This window comes from Miscanthus floridulus, chromosome 17 (genome assembly GCF_019320115.1).
Source record: "Miscanthus floridulus cultivar M001 chromosome 17, ASM1932011v1, whole genome shotgun sequence".
NCBI classification, from domain to species: Eukaryota; Viridiplantae; Streptophyta; class Magnoliopsida; order Poales; family Poaceae; genus Miscanthus; species Miscanthus floridulus.
In genome coordinates this window covers 108,933,205-108,953,764 of record NC_089596.1, presented here as the reverse complement: position 1 = coordinate 108,953,764, position 20,560 = coordinate 108,933,205, and the positions used below count along the sequence as shown (strand labels likewise).

Genomic DNA, 20,560 nt, shown 5'->3' with positions numbered 1-20,560 from the left:
CAAGGATGCAAATGCTCACCCTCAACATTTCTTGGAGATTTGTAGCACATTCACCATTAAGGGAGTGAGCCAAGAGGCTATACGTCTTCGCCTTTCCCCTTCTCTTTGTTAGGAAAGGCTAAGCAATGGTTTTACTCTAACCGCAATGTTGTAGATACTGGGGACAAGTGTTCCAACACTTTCCTAGTTAAGTTTTTCCCCATGGGGAAGACTAATGCTCTGTGTAATAAAATCTCTAGTTTTCAACAACTAGCAGATGAATCAATTCTCGAAGCTTTGGAACGAATGCAAGAGTACGTCTCTGTATGCCCACACTATGGCATGGAAGACTAGCTTTTGATCCAGAACTTCTACCATGGATTAGTGTTGTTAGATAGGAGCCATTTAGATGCTGCTGGTGGTGGTGATTTATTTTCACTAAGTGTTGCAGATGCAAAGACACTGATCGAGAAGATGGTCTCCAACCAAGGATGGAGCGACGATTGACTCCAACTCCGTAAATGAGATATGCATTCAATTAAATAAATTAGCATGCTTGCAGCTAAGATCGATCTACTCGTGAAGCGAGTGGAACATTATGAGAAGGTGAGTGCCCAAGAGACACTCAAAGCCATGGATTCCCACATGACTTGTGAAGTTTCTGGAGATGTTGGACATTCGAGCAACTCCTACCCTAAAACCCAAGAGGACCTCAACTTTGTCAACACCAACAACAGGGTCCGTCCACAACATCAAGGCTAGAATCGGCGCTCCAACAACCATGGAGGTAACAATTCTTCTTCTTCTTCTCGTTTGAATAATCAAGGTAATAATAGTTATGCTTTCATTTATAAATCACTGGCTCTTCTCCATGCTTTCATTTCCTTTTTCCACCATGCTTACCTAGGCAGAGATCTTTCACCTTCTCAAGTTCCTCAAGGACCTCCTATAAGGTGAACTTTTCCGACGCATCTCGGTCCTCAGTTTTTCCATTAAAATCCAAGCTCTTCCTCCAAGGGTGATCCCTAGGAAGGTAACGACGATGTTCAAGGTAGCCTAGCTTCTTTCTTAGGCTCCTTAACAATGGATTTTTGTCTCAATAAATACATGCATAATAACCTTTTGTAGTTCGGCCTAACAAGGTGCCCAATGCTGGAAAATTGTGTATGCACCAAAGCACGGCAACGCGTAGACTGAAGCCTTTCTTATCATCACGATGTAGTACATAAAAAGTGCTGACACCCTTCCATAGTTCTTTCGATTCATCTATAAGAGGCTCCAAGAATATATCAAGATCCTTTCCTAGAGAGGTTGGGCCCAGGATCAATAGAGACGTAAAGCAATTCGATGGGTTCACACATTCCCATGGTGGCAGGTTTAGAGGCATTACAAGAATAGGCCACGTACTATATGTTGAGCTAAAGTTGCCAAATGGATTGAAACCATCTATAGCAACGGCAAGCCTCAAGTTCCTTGGATCATCTACAAAACTTTTGTGCTTTCTATCAAAGTCCTGCCATGCATCCCCGTCTGCTGGATGGCTCATTTCACCGGTATTCTTCTCTTGCTTAGTTTCATGCCATTCGGCGTCCGCTGCTGTTCCTCGAGCAGCAAAGATCCTCTACAACCTTGGTATTAGAGGAAAATGACTCAAAACCTTATGAGGAACCTGCCTGCTACCATCTGCATCCTCCCATCTAGACTCTTTGCATTTTGGGCACGCTTGCAATTCCTCACGATCACCCCAAAACAACACATAGTTGTTCTTGCACACATGGATACTTTTATAATCTTGTCCCAATTCTCAAATATATTTGTGGGCCTCCTCACATGATTTTTGTACGTTGCTATAGGGAATGCATCTGACAGCAACGCTAATAGTGCATCAAAATAGTTGTTGCTAACTTGATAGTGGGACTTGATATAGAGCAACCTAACAAGGAAGGAGAATCTTGAGAAGGTAGAACTAGAAGAAACTGATTGCTTCAACTCATCCAACACTCTTTCAAACTTTGGAACTCTTCTAGCCTGCTCTTTAGATGTCAACAGGTTTCAAACTAAATCATCAAAATCTAGTAATATGTTATCGTCACGGTCCTCCTACTCCTCCTCCTCCACAATCCAATCATCATGATGAGATCTATGCACATTTGATGGCTCTATAATGTTAGTACCTCCTCCCTCTTCCCCGTGATGAATCCATATGGTGTATGTGGGTGACATTCTATTTATAAGTAAGTCGTCCTTCACCACCTGCCAAGTTTTAACCACCTAGTTAAGACAATGTGTACACAGGCAAGGGATGTTTTGCTCTAGGTATTTTTGTTTAACCATATCCATGAACTCTTCAACTCCTATGATGAACATCGGTGAGAGTGGTCTCCCATTAGGAATCCAAGATCTGTCCATCTATTGCAGCAAAATTATGCAAAGTCCATTAGAGTTTGACCATTGGGTGGACAATGGCAAAACTAGCATTAGAACAAAACATACAGTGTTTAAGAGCACTAATCTGTGTATTTGTTCATATCATACTATGGGACAGTCTGGTTTTATATTTTTGTGTGACAAAAGCATTGATTTCAATTGAAATTCATACAGAATAGACTTTCTTTATGTGTTCTTTACTTTATCGTGTACAGAAAATGGAGTCCTATAATCACGAAAGAAGGTACTCATACCTTTGTTCTATGAAATGGCATGGCACGGTTGCAATCCGCCTCTGCCGTGGCACACACCTGATCACACGGACGCCAATGCCGCCACGCTCCACCGGGAGAGCCCCGCCATGCCACCATAAGGACGGCTGAGCCACCACAGCAGACCGGGGATCCTCCGCCTTCGTCGCCGCAAGTCTAGTGGGCATAGATTTGTTTCCACTTGCAGGGGATATATCCAATTTAGGTCAACCGACAATACAGCCAAAAGGATACAATAGCGACTCCAAAGAGATGTCAGCACAGCCAGGCGTCTAGCGCAATGGTAAAGACGCTCCAATCCTTGGTATAGATCCTATGTTTGACTCCTAGGTATCAGACCTTTTTTGAGAAATTAAACCTCGATGGCACACATGGTACAAATGACACGCAAATCATCGGGTCCCACAGGTCGGATGGAGATGGAGAAAGGTTACACGTGACATGTAAGCCGTCGGGTCCCACAAGTCAGATGCAGAAGGACCGAGCGGAGACTTTTATGATGAATTGCAAGCGTGAAGTGACACGCAAGCCATCAGGTCCCATAGGTCAGATGGAGATGGAGAACCATCCCATAGGTACACGTGACACGCAAGCCGTCGGGTCCGACAGGTTGGATGTTGAAGGGTCCCCTAGGTACATGTCGGACGAAGAAAGCACCGAGCGAAGACTTTTTATGACGAATTGCAAGTATCACGGATGAGTAACTATAGGTCCCACAGGTACACGTCGGATGGAGAAGGGTCTCATAGGTACACATCTCATGAAGATATGATCGAGCGGAGGCTTTTATGATGAATTGCAAGCGTCACGGATGAGTAACTACAGGTCCCACATGTACACGTCGGATGGAGAAAGTACCGTGTGGAGATCTATGATGAAGCAGTTCGTTATAGATCGAATATTGTTTGTCACAGATGTGTAATTAGTTCAATGACAAAGCCCTGTTCGTCACAGTTTTAAAGGAGATCGTCATAGATGAGTTGCGTGAGTGATCTGTGATGAAACCTTGCGCTCTTCTATGACGTTTTTTGTGACGATGCCTGATTTTGTCATAGAAAGTGAGGGTTGCAGGATCATCACCACCGATCTATGACGAAACAGAAATATTCGTCATCAAAAGTGCTCTTCTACACGGTTTCAAATTCGTCATTAACATTTTTGTCATTAACATTTTTGTCATAGAAGTGGATATTTCTAGTAGTGTGAGTAGTGTAAAAATTAGTTTCCTAGCTAGTTCTTGTTAGTAGTAATTAGTTGTTAGCTAGCTCACTAGCTTAGTGGAGCAGAGACTTAGACATTGTGTGCCTAAAGATTTTAATCAAATAGAATTGATTGGATAGGTGGCTTGTAACCCTTATAGAGCTAGAGCAAAATTACATTATGCCATTTAGTGTACTAACCATTTGCTCTGGTGAATTTGTAGAGAAATTTTTTATAGGCTATTCAGCCCCTATAGCCATTTAGGATCTTTCAGGTTGGAGATCAAGATATACTATAGATAACTGATTCTGTGCGATAGATTTCCTTGTAACCGAATAGGGAACTTGTACATCAACTGAATGGATCCAATCTATAACCATACCTCCCAAGCTATATAAGATGATGTAGAGAGCCCCCATTCGGCACCTGATCATTGATCATAGCAACCCTATGCAATTAGTCATTAGCACCCCTATAAACACGGAGCATACGAGATAAAGAGATCTGCTCTCCACTAGACATAGGGTACCCTGTACCTAAACTAATTTACATATGTGTCTTGTGTGCTAACCACATAATTTCCTATGCGTGATCTGCTAGTCTACATTGCCAGAGCCGATACAATTTTTTCTATTTTATTTGAAGTAAATTATTGGAGATTATTAGAGACGTGTGCAAAAATAACCTCTCTACTTTTTTGTATTTCGAATAGTCATTGATTTATCAAATGTATTTTTTAGGAACTGGGGGAGGTGCATAGGCGCATAGCGTGTGAAAAGAACGAATATATAGGTATTGTGTTGTACATTATTTATGCTCTAAACAATACATAATTGAATCCACCAAAAGCATAAATCCTTAATACTTATCTTTTTTAAAAATGGACGGTTGTCCAATTTTTTGATGCCACTACTTGGTAATTCGCAAGAGTAGCTGCCAGATTGCCAAAGTGAGGACCGGTTTGCTAGAGCTTCTTTGCAAATGGATTCACCTAAGAGGCTAGAGAAACGGGAGAAGCCATGTTTAGATGATTTTACCCTTTTAATAAAAAAATAGTTTCTCTCCTCTACAGTTTTACAAAGAAGATATGTAGAGCTAGAGTCTCAAAAAACCGTGCAAAAGAAAGGCCTAATAACTAACCGCGTGTACACAAGACGATCAGCGAACCATGCAGCTCACTTATGTGCCTAGCACTCTTTAGTTTCTTGTCATGATTTTATTTGGTAATTCCCTCCTAGCTTGTTGTAGAATTGTCTGAACGAACGTTTGTTAAAAAAAAAAAAAAACAAACCGCATGTGAATGAATAGAAGGCGCCTCTCAAAAAATGAAATAGGTACTGTACTATACAGTATTTTTCAATAATCGAATAGACAATACATAACTGAATAGTACTAGACAGGAAGCATAAGTCCTTAATATTTTTAATAAGTAATTATATGAATAACAAATAGTACTACTGCCTGTGCTGCTGTAGTAGCCGGGACCGGTGGAGGCGCCGCAATGCGGGCCCGGCCCACGTGTCGCGGCACGTGCGCACGTGGACTTATTCCGCGGCTTGGTTGTCCCGCTTCCATTATTGGCGTTTGAAAAGGTTCAGGGGGGTTTCTTTCCTGCAACGTTGGACTCCCTCGCTGAAAACTGAAAGCTGGATCCCATCCACTCCACCGCAGCCGCAGCACCGCACTGCCTCCTTCCTGCACCGCACGTCTGCACGCCCTTCGCGGAAGCTGCTGGCCTACTGCTGCTGACGACGACGACGACGACGAGTCCATTGGTCTTGTACGCTAGTGACTGCTCTTATCTCTTGTAGTAGTACCAAATCAATACTACCATGCTCACGTAGGAGTACAGGCCGGGGCAGGTGGGCAACCGCGTTTTGAGATCATCCGCCTGCCGCCCGGTCAATCTCACCCTTTGCCTTGGTCTCCCTTGTTCCGTTATTTGTGGCGTGTTCGATGGTTGATTTCTAGACTGATAAGCTTGATCGGTGCTGGTTTATTATGAAATAAAAACACTATTAGCTAGCTAATAAGTCATGACTGAAACAACAAGTGAACAGGCTTTAGGTGTGTCAGTGTGTGCAACTGTGGAGTTACTCTGGAGTTTGCAGTCAAGTACGCCCTTGTTTAGTTGGAGAAATTTGGATTTTGGGGCTACTGTAGCACGTTCGTTTTTATTTGGTAAATAGTGTTCAAACATGGACTAATTAGGCTCAAAACGTTCGTCTCGCAATTTCCTACCAAACTGTGCAATTAGTTTTTCTTTTCGTCTACATTTAATGCTCCATGCACGGGCCGCAAACATTCGATGTGACAGATACTGTAGCAACTTTTTAGAATTTGGGTTCCAACTAAACAAGGGCTACGTTGGGATGTCTTGACCAGACGAGTCATTTTTCTGAGCCTGGACGTTTGTTCTTAGCCTGGCCAGCTCAGGAGAGCCAGAGTAGCAGTGGACAGGTCCAACAGGTGCAACACTAAGCGATAAAGCCAGAAAAAAATTTAAGAGAGCCTCAGCAAAAAAAAATAGAGATTTTTTTTATCTTTTCTTAACTTTAGCCTCTCCTACCCAATACATATATGTATAAAATTTCAAGTGAGAGTCTAGGAGGCTCACGTGCCCAGGATAGGGGTCAGCCCAACGCTGCCTCCGTCGCTGGCAACACCTGCTTGTGTGGTTTATTTTTTCAGTAGACCTAGGCTAGGACGGAATTGTGTTTATTTGCCTGCGCTCTGGTATATGATCACCTTGGACTAACATGTGGTGAACATACCTATGCACTAGTCTTGTAAGCATTGCATCAAGCACTTGGTTGGCATCCACCATGCACGCAGGCTGCATCCAGCCACCATGTCGAGCACGGGTACGCCGTTCAGGTGGGAGATGGGTAGAAACAACCACCCCTTTCGTTTCTCTGGAGCCGGGCTCCCAGCTGCTTTAAGCAGCGTGCTGGCCAGCTGCTTTTAGCTAGATTGTCGTCTAAATGGATAAGTGATTCTCATCAGCTCTGCACCAGAATTCAATTGCATTTTACGCGTCTAGGAGAGATTCACAAAATCCGCTTCAAAAAAGCTGGCAATAGAGCTGCCAAACTATAGCATGCACTTATTTTGACTATGTTTTTTTTTTTTACTTTATTTGTACAGCTTATTGCTTTCTAACACGCGCAGTATATATGCCACGTTGTTTCAAAAGTTGTATGGACACGGGATGACAGCACACAATAATTGTCGTAGCCAATACCGAATAAACTTAACAGTGGTGCAAGAAGCAGGACCCAACCAGTGCGTTCCCTCTAACCAATTCCCTAGCATAGTTGGGGAAAAAGAAATACTAGTAATATACATTTCTCCAAATTAAATAGGAGTTGTCAAAAAAAAGGACCATAACATAATAATTAGTAGCAATCTGGGCCTGCTCTCTCTCTCTCTCTCTCTCTCTCTCTCTCTATATATATATATATATATATATATATATATATATATATATATATATATATATATATATATATATATATATATATATATATATATATATATATATATATGGAGAGGCTATTCAGTAGCCGGCTACAAAATAAGTTATTCTGTAGCCACCTCCATTTACTATAATTTTATATACTAATTTACCATAATGTCAATACATATTTACGATAGTTGGGTTACTATAACACATGGGGATATTTACCATAACGTTATATTAAACCACTTAGTAAGGAGTTACTATAATCTCGTAAATTAACATAGTAATTATCATAACTCAAAGTGGCTACAGAATAAGTTATTCTGTGGTCAGCTACAGGATAATAGTTCTATATATATATATATATATATATATATATATATATATATATATATATATATATATATATATATATATATATATATATATATATATATGTATGTATGTATGTATATGTATGTATGTATATATACACACACATCTCACGCAAGGTGCATGCCGAGATTTGTTGGGTGATGATTGAACAGGGCAAATTAGTGTGAGTGACTAATAAGGCTTCCGTGCGAGCCAATCACGCCGCACACTTGGTGGACTTAGCAGCCAGTGATTGCGGAAAAGAGTTAATAATACAGTAATTTGGTAAGGAAGTCTCGATCGGATCAAGCATCATGCACCCAACCCACACAGTACGTAGTCAATATAAAATTAATAAGTTGGGTAGAAGAATGAAATAGCTAGCTATAGAGCGCTTTAATTTCAGCTCATCCAGCTAATAGAGCAACAAAAGCCAGCCAAAGAAGAAAGACGACAAGAGACTGACTAGCTATATATATTCTTTTATTTGTTGCATATACTCCTATACATATGAACCCTTTTTTTTGTACGATGCATGCATATTCATACATGTGAAGCTTTTTTTTTATCACCATACATGTGAAGCTTTAATTGAATTCGTGCGTGAATTGTGGGGGAACAGATGCCAAGTCGCTCTCCAGTCCAGTCTTTACAGCTCTGAGACTATCTTCAACGACAACACCTAAAATACAATATCCATTTAACGTTTAGGTAACGCTACAGCCAAAAAGTTTGATACCCATTCGACATCTTCTCCAACATCAGAATCCAAAAGAGAATCATTTCTGCAAATGGGTTTCCAGGAGAGATTATACTCATATTTGGGTTATGCCTCTCAGACAACCTAAAATGAGTCTCCTGTATACATATTTTATTGAAGACTAATTTTAGATCTTCTGCTACTCATTTTAAATTTGGATATCCATATGAGTTATATATTGGAGACAGTCTTATGATGACAGGAAGAGGAGGCACTACTTGCACCAGAAAACTAATAAAGAAGAGAAAGCAGGCAACAAGACCGACGTGGGCATCTCATTTCACCGTACCACGTGGGCCGCTCATGGCTGCTGCCTTTATTAACACTTTCACTAAACCACGTTAACGTGTAGTCCAAAACGTAATTCTACATATGTGGCATCAAAACCAAGCTATATATAGTATATATATATCTTTTTGTTTCTTAGTGATCCATTGTTCATCTGTCTAGCTCATTTCAGGATATATGTTGGTAATAAGTTCTTTTAGTAATCAAGTTTTTATTGGTAACATGATGGTAATTAGCAAGTTCATCATGAAATTTCATATTCATAATATATATTTCTTAATATGCACTATTGGAAACTAGAATATCGATCACTGTGGTCTGAATTTTTTAATAACTATTGACAAAATAATTACTTATTGCCCCAATTTTTAGAAAATAGGTACTCCCTCCATCCATGAAACAAATACAATTCTTACTTTTTAAGTAGTAAAACGATTCAAAGTTTGATCAAAGTTATATAAAAATAATAATTGTAAATATTCATGATGCAAAATAAGTAATCATTAAATTAATTATAAAATATACTTTTTCGTAGTACACCTAGCCGGACACCTAAATGTTAATATTATTATTCACTAATTTGACTTACACAAATCTTATAATATATATCAAGGGAGTACGTAGCAAAAATAACGAATGCACTCTGCCAGTAGCAGTATTTTGGTGTTGGCATTCTAGCAGGAGTACTACAGCTCAACTACAGCAACATTATCGGTACAAACTTGAGAATATGTAATTATGTACTATATGTGGGAATTACTTATGTATTAGCAGGGGGTTGGCACTTTGACGCAGCTCGATCGGTAGCACCGACAGTTGATACACCAGCAGACAGGCAGTCATGCTGTACAGTAAGCAACAACTAGGAGTAAGCATATGCCTGCACATGACATGTATGGGGGAATATTGATATTGATCCAAGTACGTGGAGCGACACTGCAGTTGCAGGCAGGACATGCATGCGCCTAAATCTGCCAAACCAGGCCTGGCCACCACGCAAGAATTTCAGTTTCAGCAGCAGCAGGCACAGTGTCATCGTCGTCGTCGTCACCGTCAGTTTGGTGAGTCGTGCTCCTACTGTTCGGTTGATGATGGTACAGTCTTTGACTCTATATATACATTAATTAACACGGGTTGGGTCGTCCCGCTGGCACCCTGCACACCACACAGACTACTGACCAAGCGTCCAAGCCGGAGGAAATTCAGGCAGGAATCAGGACAAGAGCTGTCAGCTTCAGCTGTACTAAAGTAGACGGAGACATGGCAAGGTAAGGCCTCGCCTGCTGACCATCACCGGTTCGATCGTTGATTTCAGCCAGAATTTATCAGTCAATTAATAGTATTTTTTTCTTACAACAAACTAGCTTCGGTCGAACTTATCAGCTCAGAAACCAACCATCGAACCGGTCGCATATAGCATACCATGTATGCACACACTACTCTACATCGATGTCTTGCGCACATCGTCGATCGCTGGTTGTCGCTAGGAAGGATGAGCATGGATTTTTGAGAAATAATACTACTCATAATGTATATGTAATCGCCGTCGGTGCCGTATTCGGTATTGCCCATGCCTAATGCAATTTAAAGCAATCAGGAAAGAAAGCACACAAGTCACAAGTGACAGGTCCTGCGCTGCAGATCTGCCAGGCGTACTCCTATCATCATTCACCAACCGCAACCAGTCAAGTCACACACAGGAAACAACGAAACCGACTCGGCAGGGCAGCAGCAATTGGCAGCGCATGACACACGTTGTTGCATTGCACGACAGGCAGGCAGGCAACCCATATGCGTGCGTGCGGCTGCAGCGTGCGCCTCCTCCTCCCCCTCCCCCTCCCCTCCCCCTCCCCCTCCTACACGCACTTTTGCTTGGTCACTCACGGGCCATCACAGCCAGCTCATGCCGGTGCTCCGTCCTGTCTGACAGCCTCTTTGCCGTCCGTGTTCAGACTCAAGGAATGGAGTCTGACTGTTTCTTTCCCAGAATCTGGCCCGGTTTCAAAGGAACGCGCGCGCAGGCATTGGGCATTGACAAGATAGTACCGACGAGGCAGCCCCCGCGCGGCCGCATGGCCCGGGTGCGGGTGGGAAACAACCGTGCCCGCAAGGTGCTCGGCCAAATGCGCCGAGGGGGCAAGACCGTTGTTGCGGCAGCGCGCTGGGGGCCTCAGCTCAGGTTTGTGCCGTCCCTTCAACCTTCTTGTCTTTGTTGTCAAAAAAAAAAAAAAACTTCTTGTCTTCAGTTTGTTTATGCTCATTTCATGCCACGTGAAATTAATTCCCCCCCCCCCCCCCCCCCCCCCCCCCAAAAAAAAAACCCTCCTCTTGGTCTTGAGATTCCATTCTAGCACTACATTTGTACCTGCACTCCCGCTTGCTTGGCCTGTGGGCTCCCTGCCACGTGAAATTAATTCCCCCCAAATTTTCACCTTACAATACGTATGCGCCTCATGAGTCTAGGCGTAAAACCTTGCAAAAAATTGGACCTCCTCCCCTTCTTATGTTATATGGCAGAGCTGCTGCTAATGTTTCAAAACAGAAAAAAACTATCGTCCCACAACACTTTTAACAGACTACACACATTTCAACATAGTATACTTCGTTAACATTGTCCAAACAAGCACAACACAAAGTTAAATATTAGGAATGGAAATCATATGCTAAGTGTTGTTTCAACAATTATTCCATGATTACTTATTCCAATATAAATTAATGGTAGCCAAAAGAATAAAACTTTGGAGGCTTATCATTGCCCAAAATGACATCTCTTTTTTGTCACCCAAGGTAGTATATAGTGTTTTCTTAAAATTCCAATTCTAGGATATATAGTATTGCACAAGTATATATGTAGATCTAAGAAATTTACTCTACCCTTTATTGACATTCACAACTCACCTCTTCCCATAACTAAAACAAACACGCACACACACACTAGTTAGTATTTACATTATGAACCTACTACTCATTATTTTGAACAACTTGCTGATCATGGAGTTTATGCACGAACTGCGCTGCTGTGTTGCGTCCTGAGGGCCTGTACAATGGTATGCTCCTCTTTTTCATGTTTCCTGTACACTCTAGCTTTCCTTTGCATTTACAAGATGGGGCCTTCCACCTGCTCCTTTTTGCTTCTACTCTTCACAACGGTATCCATGCCTGTAGGTACATTTGCAAGAATTTTTTGTTTCACGTTATCCTCAGAGAAGCATAAATCTTAGTTCTCAAGATTAATTTGGTTGTTACTGACCTTAATTAACCCAGTTTCTGTACCACAGAAAATCATGTCGTTTGCAGTGAACAAGCTCGTTATCTTGCTTCCTGCAGATAGCCTTCCTACTTTCTGCTGCTTCTCCCTCAACCATATCTATCATAAATTCAGAAGCAGAATCAGGACTCGTGAATCCTGTATTTTCATTTATGATCCTAGTGACAGCTTCTATTTTGGTTGCCTCAGTGGTGTTGTTGCTAGACCCTTCGAGGTCTTGTTGTTTCGTTGTATTACCCAGTCTGGTGGCAGCTCTCCTACTTGGTTGGTTTCAAAAAGAAAAAGGGACAGCTTCTATACTTTGACTAAATAAAAAGAAACTATAGATGGCCTTCTCAAAACGTAAGAGTATTTGGTTCCTGGTTCTTGACAGTGAGACCTAAATGTTAGTTCCATTAGGTATCAGGCATGCGATCACAATGTACCGGCTAGCAAATTTCAGCGAGTTCAGACTGAATTTTGTAATCAAATACAGATCTTCTGGTAGTATATTGTGCTCAAGCAGTGGAATTATCATGCCTTTTTCTTTTCCATAAATTAGTGTAGCTGACATGGAAAAAAGAAAAACAATTCATGTTACCTGAATGATACTAGGGCTTCTACTGCAGTTCAAGTAGATGAAGTCTTCCACCACTGCCATGGCCTCTACACTTGTTCCCTTTGGTATTGGCATTGTCATATTAGGTTTGCATCGTTTCTTCCAATCCTGGAAATGGTTCAAAAAATTTCACATTTCTTTTCATCTCATAGCTTAAAGCGGTCAAGTTTGATCATTTCATTTTACCTTTAAGGCTGATCCTTCGACCTGAGCACTGGCACAGTACATCCAATCTCTGTATACAACAATGGAGCTAATGGATTGCTTGCTAATCATCCAGCTTCTTCTAGGTGCCCTTATCTCAATGTTGGATTCAACTGACACGTCTAGTTCCTGTGACAATCGTTCTTATTAGAGGCATATATGTGTTGTACACGTTTCTGAATTGTAACACAAGCCATTCTCTTTAGATATAGTGATCCAAGATACTATTACGTGCTTTTGTAACCAAAAAACTAACCTGTATACTTGAGTCTTTGCATCCAAGGTAAGCTTTTCCCTGATATACAGCTAGAGATTTGACATGCTTGCTCCTGTAAAATGTTTGGCTGCTTCTTGATGCACAAGAGAACTGTGACAGAATCAAAGTAAAAACACCATTATTGTTATGTGTTCCATTTGTTGAGACAATCACCAAGTGCATAGTAAATCAATAAGTACCTTGAGAACGTTGTTCTGTGTAAGTACAAGAACTTTGTCACCACAAATATCAACCTTTTGTACAGCCTCTCTTGTCTGAATCATCTCCACACACTCTAGCTTGTGCTGTGCCATTTCCCATACCTGCAAATGATCTTTTAATTTAACATCCCGCAATTAATTTTCTTTTGTGGTTTTAGCACTGCAGTTGAATTGGTTACCCGAATAGATTTGTCTGCTGATCCACTCAGGAGGTTCTCCCCAGTTTCTGATAGTGCAAAACAAGTCACCGCCTTCTTGTGCTCTTTTACCTCCCTGATGATTACTGCCCTCTGGCCTTTTATGTCCCATGCCTGCAGAGAACACCTGAGTATTAGGAATTCTTTAGTTATGTAAATACTACTGCATGAACTGAAGCAATGAACTTGCTGTATCAGTACAAGTTTCTACCATTTTCCTAGTCCCTTAAGTCTTTCTAAAAAGAGTGCAGATTTGGTGCCCAGGGGGCTGGCGCCCTCCTTAGCTAAAATACCATGTTGTAATGTTTCAAAAATCATCACAAGAATCATGTATGTAGTACACATAAAGTTAAGTATAGCCGCAACAATTCAGTTTGAAATTCATCCTAGATGCCAAGAAACAAAATAGACAAGCAATCAACCTGGCACTATTCATCATGTGCTGACAGTGACACTTCTGCGTTTTTTTAATCTCAGCATCAAAGATGAATTCAAATCTGAATTGTTGCGGCTACACTTAACTTTAGGTGTACTACATACATGATTTTTGAAACATTTTAACATGGTATTTTTGTCCTTTAGCTAACGAGGGCGCCAGCCCCCCTTGCCGCCATATGATTTACCTTCTAAAAAAGGGTCCCTTCTAAGTAACTTCTTTTACTCAAGAGATTTTGAGCTAATTTTGTAGGTATGGGAAATTTGAAACTATGGTTATGATTTTAATTCACACATGGAATGTATCATTACCCTGATGGTGCCATTAGAATAACCAGCAAAAAGCTTCCCTCTGAAGAATGCTATAGCAGTTGCTGCGCCATTGCCTGGTTGACCAATTTCTAGAATTTGTGTATGTACACATGATACACGCTGCACTGACAACATCAGATAATTATTTCTTATGTTTAAGAAACATTTCTCACAAAGGACTAGCTAGAAATGTTGTTATAATGATCTCAGCATAGCTTCTGAAATTAACAATAGCAATCTTAAAGAACTTTTGATTAGATCAGATATAATCTTAGGCTCTTAGCTCCCAGTATAAGAAGATCTACTTGATGGTCTGTTCTTGCTGTTACTTAGGATGGCATGCCTTGTTTTCTGGAACAGGGGTAGTATGAAACAAACTAGGAAAGTGAAGGAGCTCAATTCCAACAATACTCACTGGTTTGCTGGAAAGAAAATAATCTGTAACTTGAAGTAACTCCTCAGCCATCCATGTGAATGATGAAAGCCTCCTAAGAGATTCTCGGGAACCCTCTGACAAGCTCATCAACATTTGCTTTCCTGTTGTTAAAAAATGGTAACTTGTATAAAGTATAATGCTTGGAGCTTTCCTTCCGCTTTAGATTGGATGTTTATGTTCCAAAAGTCTTTAAGATGTGCAAAATACCTATTGAATTGTACTAAATACCAAAACCATTTAATTGTAACTGGATAGAAGATAGTGATGATGTACTATTTACCTTTTCCCGAGGTGTAATTATAGAGACACGTGCATGCTAGAACCCTTTCGTCAAGCTCATTTCCTGGATGAAGGTGACTTGCTATGTCATGCAGCAAGATCTCACAAGCAGAATATCTTATGGCATTTTCACCAAGGGCAGCCAGCTCGCTTCCAAGCCATGCACTGCATATGAGGCAATCCTGTGAGGTTCCCTTCACCTTGCTTTGCATTCCTTTGGCTAAAGCGCTGATAAACGGTACTCCTATTTTAATAATCGCTCGTGCAGATTTATTGCTCCATGTGCTTATTTCTGTATCCTGCATCATGTATCACCATTGTTATTATTATGTTCCTTACCATTAAGTTATGTTTTTCTCTACCACTTTCCAAATGAAAGAATGTTTTCATACTTAACCTGCAGGCAAGAATCAAGCCAGTCGATGTTCCTGATTGTATTTCTTTGTGATGTTGATGTGAGACCGGCTTTCTTTGTGAGCCATGCTGCAGTGTACGAATCTCCTGACCAGGAATAAGTCCCTCCAAGGTTTGAAAGAAAACATGCTGATAATGCCTGTACTCTACTATTTTCTTGAGATGATAGAGAGTCCAACAAGACTTCCATCGCTTCGTCTTGGAACACACTCCTTCCATCTGATCTCTCCTGCCAAAAGGAATATGAAACCTGCTGCTTCAGATATTGTGAGGTTACTTGCAATGTTAATAATAATATTAAATAGTTAACAATAATACCAATGATGAATGCCTTTATGTTGTGTTTTTTAAGCATTGGTGAAACCATGAAAAACATATAGGTATGTGGGTCAAACAAAAAAAATTTTGCTTTTCTGTTTTCAAAATTTATTTGTGGTTTATAAAGTAAATGCTTATTCAGACTAGGGGTATCTGGGTAGCGAACAGTGTATGTACCATCATATCCAATTGCAGGAGAAGGCTAGCTGCTAAAACCCGATGTTCAGGTTCAGTTTGATGGAGGCTGACCATCAGTGTGTGCATAATTGCAATGCCACCTTGCCGTCGTATTTCTTCAAGCAGAGAGTTTGCTGAGGACCTGGAAATTTGCACAATTCAATAAGTTATTCAGACTAGTATATAACGGAGTAATTCTTTACAGGATGTGCACCATACCTGGGAATCTGTAGAATCTCATGGAAGTATTCAAGTGCGGCACACTTGGCACGGTGCTCTTTTCGTCTCAGAAGGTGAAGGAATGGGTCCACTGGAGTAGCCTGTGACAAGAACTTCTTGCAGTTACCATTGAGACGTACACATCTGATGAGAATAGCTGCCAGGGCTACACCTTCCTCCAAGTTGTGGTTCTTTGCAACGTCTACAAGCTTAGACAGAATAGTAGGAGAGCTGAGGGAAGCCAAGTGGACATTATTTGTTACATAGTCGAATGCTGTCACTAAGATCTCAATGAGAGCTATTGATGCTGATGTCGGTGTCAGTGGAAGCATTGCAGGCCATTTTTGGGTGCCGGAGTTACAAGCAACATGTAGAAGCGAGGGCAACAGATCCAAGTTTTTTATCTCTAAAGGTGTAGGATCCAACAGATATATCAGAATGGCTGCTTCATGTACATCTCTCTTCAATGCAATGGCTAAGTTGGATAAATGGAAGTCCTTCCTCTTGATGCCTCTCATCATATTTCTATCTTCAGATATCATGAGCAGCAGAACATAGACTGATGCCCTGACCACTTTGTCCTTTTTTGATGTGGAAATGCTGTCAAGCAGCTGGTCAATGATATCTTGCCTTACTGACGACTTGTGTCTCGCCTCTGAAGTGTTGTTCAGTAATTGCCATATAGTTGTGACTTCAGAGCCAGCATCTAGGCAGCTTTCTAGTCCATCTGAAATCAATAGTTTTGATACTGCCTTCTCGAACCTCTCAAGAAAATCTACCTGACTGTCCTTTCCCCAGCGCGAGCTGACATCACTCCAATCATCACTGGTTGTGGAAGTCTTGAATTTCCTGCTCATGCTTCCTCTGGAGGCTAGATCGGACAGGGAACTTTTCTTGATGAATTTGGTTGAGAAGGTGCTGAAGCATCTGAGATCGTACCTTGGCGAGCACTGCGGAAACATGGCATCCTTGGCGGAATAGTTGGATGTGGAGTATGAGTCAGCATTCTTCAGCTCCAGGACCGAATTTAATAGATTATTCAGTGAGCCATGAGATCTGTTTGATTGCAAGCAGTTTGATTTCATCTCATGGTCATCTACCTGGTACATTGGAGATTCTGGAGCGTATATCATTGCATTTTCAGGAGATGTGCACCACGTCAGATTCTTGTTGTGGTTTGATCTAAGCAAAGATGGTATCAAAACAAAGAAATTTGAGGTTAGGCAGCTCAAGAAAAAGTATCACAGACAATGTCGCTAGGCACTTTCGCAAAAGAAAAAAGTGCCACAGACAATGTCATCAAATGGAGTACCTTTCATGTAGTTTAGCTGCCAAGAAATCCTCATCTATGGGCATGATCTTTGCTGACCTTCCTTTGTCATATGGAGCTGCCTGCTTCAGATGAATTAAATGCCATTTAAATCTAAGGGTTAAAGCCCACCACATATACAAAGTCCAGGCAACGACTTCAGTAAAAGTTATAAACAACATATTCAGTTTTTAGTTCTCCATTAACACAAATCTTTGGTCTCTGTAGGCATGTATCTCTAATCATTCAGATTTTCAACTTTGGTGGCGATAATTCACCTGGATGAATGATGTAAAACTGTACTGCTGATAAATGAGGTACAATAAAAAGTGAAGCAAAGTTCGTCTACTGAAAATGGTAATTTATCCCTTCACCAGTATAATTTTCAATGAAGCTTTGAATGCTAGAGTCGAGTTTGTTTTACCTCGCTATCACTTTCTTCACTAGAATCAAGATGTGAGTAGAAGGAAACGGGCGAATCGGACTGGGACTCCTGGAGCATCTCATGGAGGCACCTGCTATCAGAGCTCCCTTTGGTATCTTCCTGGAAATCTTGATCTGCAATGCTGAGAAAACCCTTCAGCTCGGCGAAACCATCATGAGCACCAAATTTTGATGCAGAGACCGTGCTAATTCCTTCACGATCAACCAAATGGTTCGTTCTATCCTGCAACAATGCCAGATTCACTGTCAGTTCTCAAATGCAGGTCATATCAACTCTTGTATGCACACACGACAACGTGTGAAGACATGTATACAGCATATGATACTTACCTCCGAAGAATTCAACCATCTCGAAATGGCAGGGCTTCCAGATCTTCCTACCTGAAGACACCTGCTCATGGAAGTATATATCTTCAGAGTTCTAAGAGTGAGACAACTGTGCCTTTCTTTTCTATATACCTACAGATAGTAGCAGCAACTAGCAAACACTACCGTAGACAGGGTATATTGACAATGTAGCAACTACACTGACAGCATGATTTCATCTATTGGCTATTTAAGCTATATATAGCTGTAGACAATGTAGCAGTACTGAAGATGATCTCTCTAGATGGTGCTATCATTCTGCAGGCATGCACTTGCAGTGGACCAGGATGGTTTAGTGTACATGCTTGTCTCAAGCCGGAAGTGGAGAATCTTTGCCCCCCAGCTTTGCTTCAGGGATATTAGCCCAGGGGATGTGAAGATAGCATTGGCCGAAAAGGTGTGTGGCATTTTGCCTTTAGATTCCCTTTTGGTAAAGAGAGAGCGCTGATCTTTCCCTCTTTTGCTTAAATGGACTCTCTGGAAAGTGCTGACTTTTGCTTCACATGAATTTTGGGAAAGAGATTTTTTTTTCTGTTTCAGAAAATAAGAATTAATTATTCAACAAAAAAGGGCACCTCTTGTTTTAGTTTGCATTAAGGAATTAGTGTAGCTTTTGCTCATAAATTGAGAATTTGCAACCTTTAAGATTTTCTTCGGCTATTGCAATATTTTCTCTATTATCAGCAAAATACAGCAATAACCTTTATATGTATAAAAAAATACCCTTTATTTTTCTTTGCGTGAAAAGCCATGTGGGAAAAAATAGAATGGAGAAAAGGTCCTAATAAAAAAAGATGAATGTGAGCATGGAGAAAAAGGCATGCCAAGCAAAAAAAAAAAAACCAACAGTGAAAGAAAACTTTAGCAGCCCCTACTTCAGCACATCATAACCCTATCAGCCTGTCGTGAAAAGTTATCCCTTTTCAATTTCCAGTCGCCTCATCAGCGTGCCATGCTGCGTCACTCACAAGTATACCGTAGACGTGTACAACCATACGTATACGTATGCCGTTATAACTGCCGCAGTAAAGAGGAGTTCCCTGTTTTCTTGGATGAGTTACTCACCCGCCATTTTGCGCGCCGTCGGCGGCCACGACCTTGTAGTACATGAGCCAGTCCTTGTAACGCCTGGCCGCACGGCGCGCCGCGTCGTCTTCGCCGGTGCCGCCGGCCCTGGCGAGCACGCCCTCGTCGAACAGCCCCTCCCAGAGCGCGCGGGGCGCGAGCCCGCCGGCGCGGTGGGCGCCGTCCTCGCGGGCGGTGCCGGCCACCGCGGCGGGGCACACGGCGACGGCCTGGAGGAGGTCCATGGCCATCTGCCACGCGTCCCCCTGCGCGCACCGCACGAGCGCGAGGTAGAAGTAGGCGCACGCGGCGACGCGGCGGTTATCCAGCCCCGCCGTCTCGCCGTGCTCCGGCAGCAGCGCGGGGGCCTGCAGCGCCTCCTCGACGCCCGCGAGGCAGGCGGCGCCAGCCGCCGCCGCGCCGTCGACGATGGATGGCGGGAGGAGCGCGTCGATGGAGCCGTGGAGCGCGGCGAGGACGGCCTCGTCGTCATCGTTCTCCTCCTCCTCCTCCTTCTGGCCGCCCCCGGAGAGGTTGTTACGACGACGGTGGCGCAGAGGGGGCGTGAGCAGAGCGAGGCAGCGGCGGCGCGTGGCGTGCAGCGCGGCGGGGTCGGCGAGGAGCGCGCGCAGGTGGTGGTGGAGGAAGGCGATGAGGGAGTCCATGCAAGTGCGCGGCGGTACCGCCGCTGGTGCCGTCGGCGGCATTGCGGTTTGTGTCGCCGCAATACCGGTGCTCAGCAGCAAGCTCTTTCGTCGTCACCAGTCACCACGGCCAGGAACAGGATGTGGTGCCGTGAGTGAAGCCTCGTTGCAGTGGTTCATGGCAATCTTGGTTTGGTATGCGGAGCAACTGGTCCCTGTCCGTCCCCTTCCCGTGAGTGTGTGAGCGTTGTGAAGAAATTAATATAAAGTATTCGAAGCATTGAATGATAAGGTGGGGTTACACACACTCTTATGACACTCTCAACGCAGAAACTATTATAGTCTCTATAGACATTAATTTCACTGTCACCTAAGCGTTTTGTTGATGTGGTAATGTAGTTATTAAGAGAGAGAAAAAATCATAGAAACTGGGTCTGAGTTAGAAACCATGTCTACATAAGAATCAATACATGAAGGGATGTAATTGGTTGAGAATGGAGAAAGAATAAATGAGATTGGATAAAAAAAATTATTCTGTAGAATCTATCCATTGGTACTATGGTTTCTATACGTACTATCTCTGAAAATTAATAGGTATATCATTGGGACTGCCCTTACATTGTACCGTTAGTTGTGTTGATTGTCTTCAATTGAA

At 42.2% G+C, this 20,560-nt stretch overlaps 1 protein-coding gene and 1 non-coding gene across 4 annotated transcripts; both read right to left on the bottom strand.

The window, feature by feature from the left end:
- Window positions 1-214: 214 nt before the first annotated feature.
- On the bottom strand, window positions 215-323 carry LOC136519184 (small nucleolar RNA R71). The gene has a single exon (XR_010774745.1). It is a non-coding gene; the product is annotated as a small nucleolar RNA R71 (small nucleolar RNA).
- An 11,072-nt stretch (window positions 324-11,395) lies between these two features.
- Window positions 11,396-20,172, bottom strand: LOC136518504 (putative E3 ubiquitin-protein ligase LIN-1). 3 transcript variants are annotated; one of them, XM_066512167.1, is made up of 18 exons: window positions 19,262-20,172; window positions 18,161-18,221; window positions 17,811-18,053; window positions 17,390-17,472; window positions 17,178-17,259; window positions 16,078-17,090; window positions 15,859-16,000; window positions 15,347-15,592; window positions 14,951-15,248; window positions 14,650-14,771; window positions 14,235-14,354; window positions 13,470-13,601; window positions 13,270-13,392; window positions 13,070-13,180; window positions 12,796-12,942; window positions 12,592-12,717; window positions 11,994-12,110; window positions 11,396-11,902 (listed from the first exon to the last, which is right to left on the bottom strand). In XM_066512167.1, the coding sequence occupies exons 1-18, from the start codon at window positions 19,966-19,968 to the stop codon at window positions 11,885-11,887; spliced, it is 3,891 nt and encodes a 1,296-aa protein (XP_066368264.1). In that variant the 5' UTR covers window positions 19,969-20,172; the 3' UTR covers window positions 11,396-11,884. The 3 variants fall into 3 exon arrangements, with proteins under 3 accessions (XP_066368264.1, XP_066368262.1, XP_066368263.1); XM_066512165.1 differs by having other exon boundaries at window positions 11,397-11,902; window positions 16,078-17,259; window positions 19,262-20,171; XM_066512166.1 differs by having other exon boundaries at window positions 11,399-11,902; window positions 16,078-17,259; window positions 17,390-17,469; window positions 19,262-20,171.
- Between the last annotated feature and the right edge of the window lie 388 nt (window positions 20,173-20,560).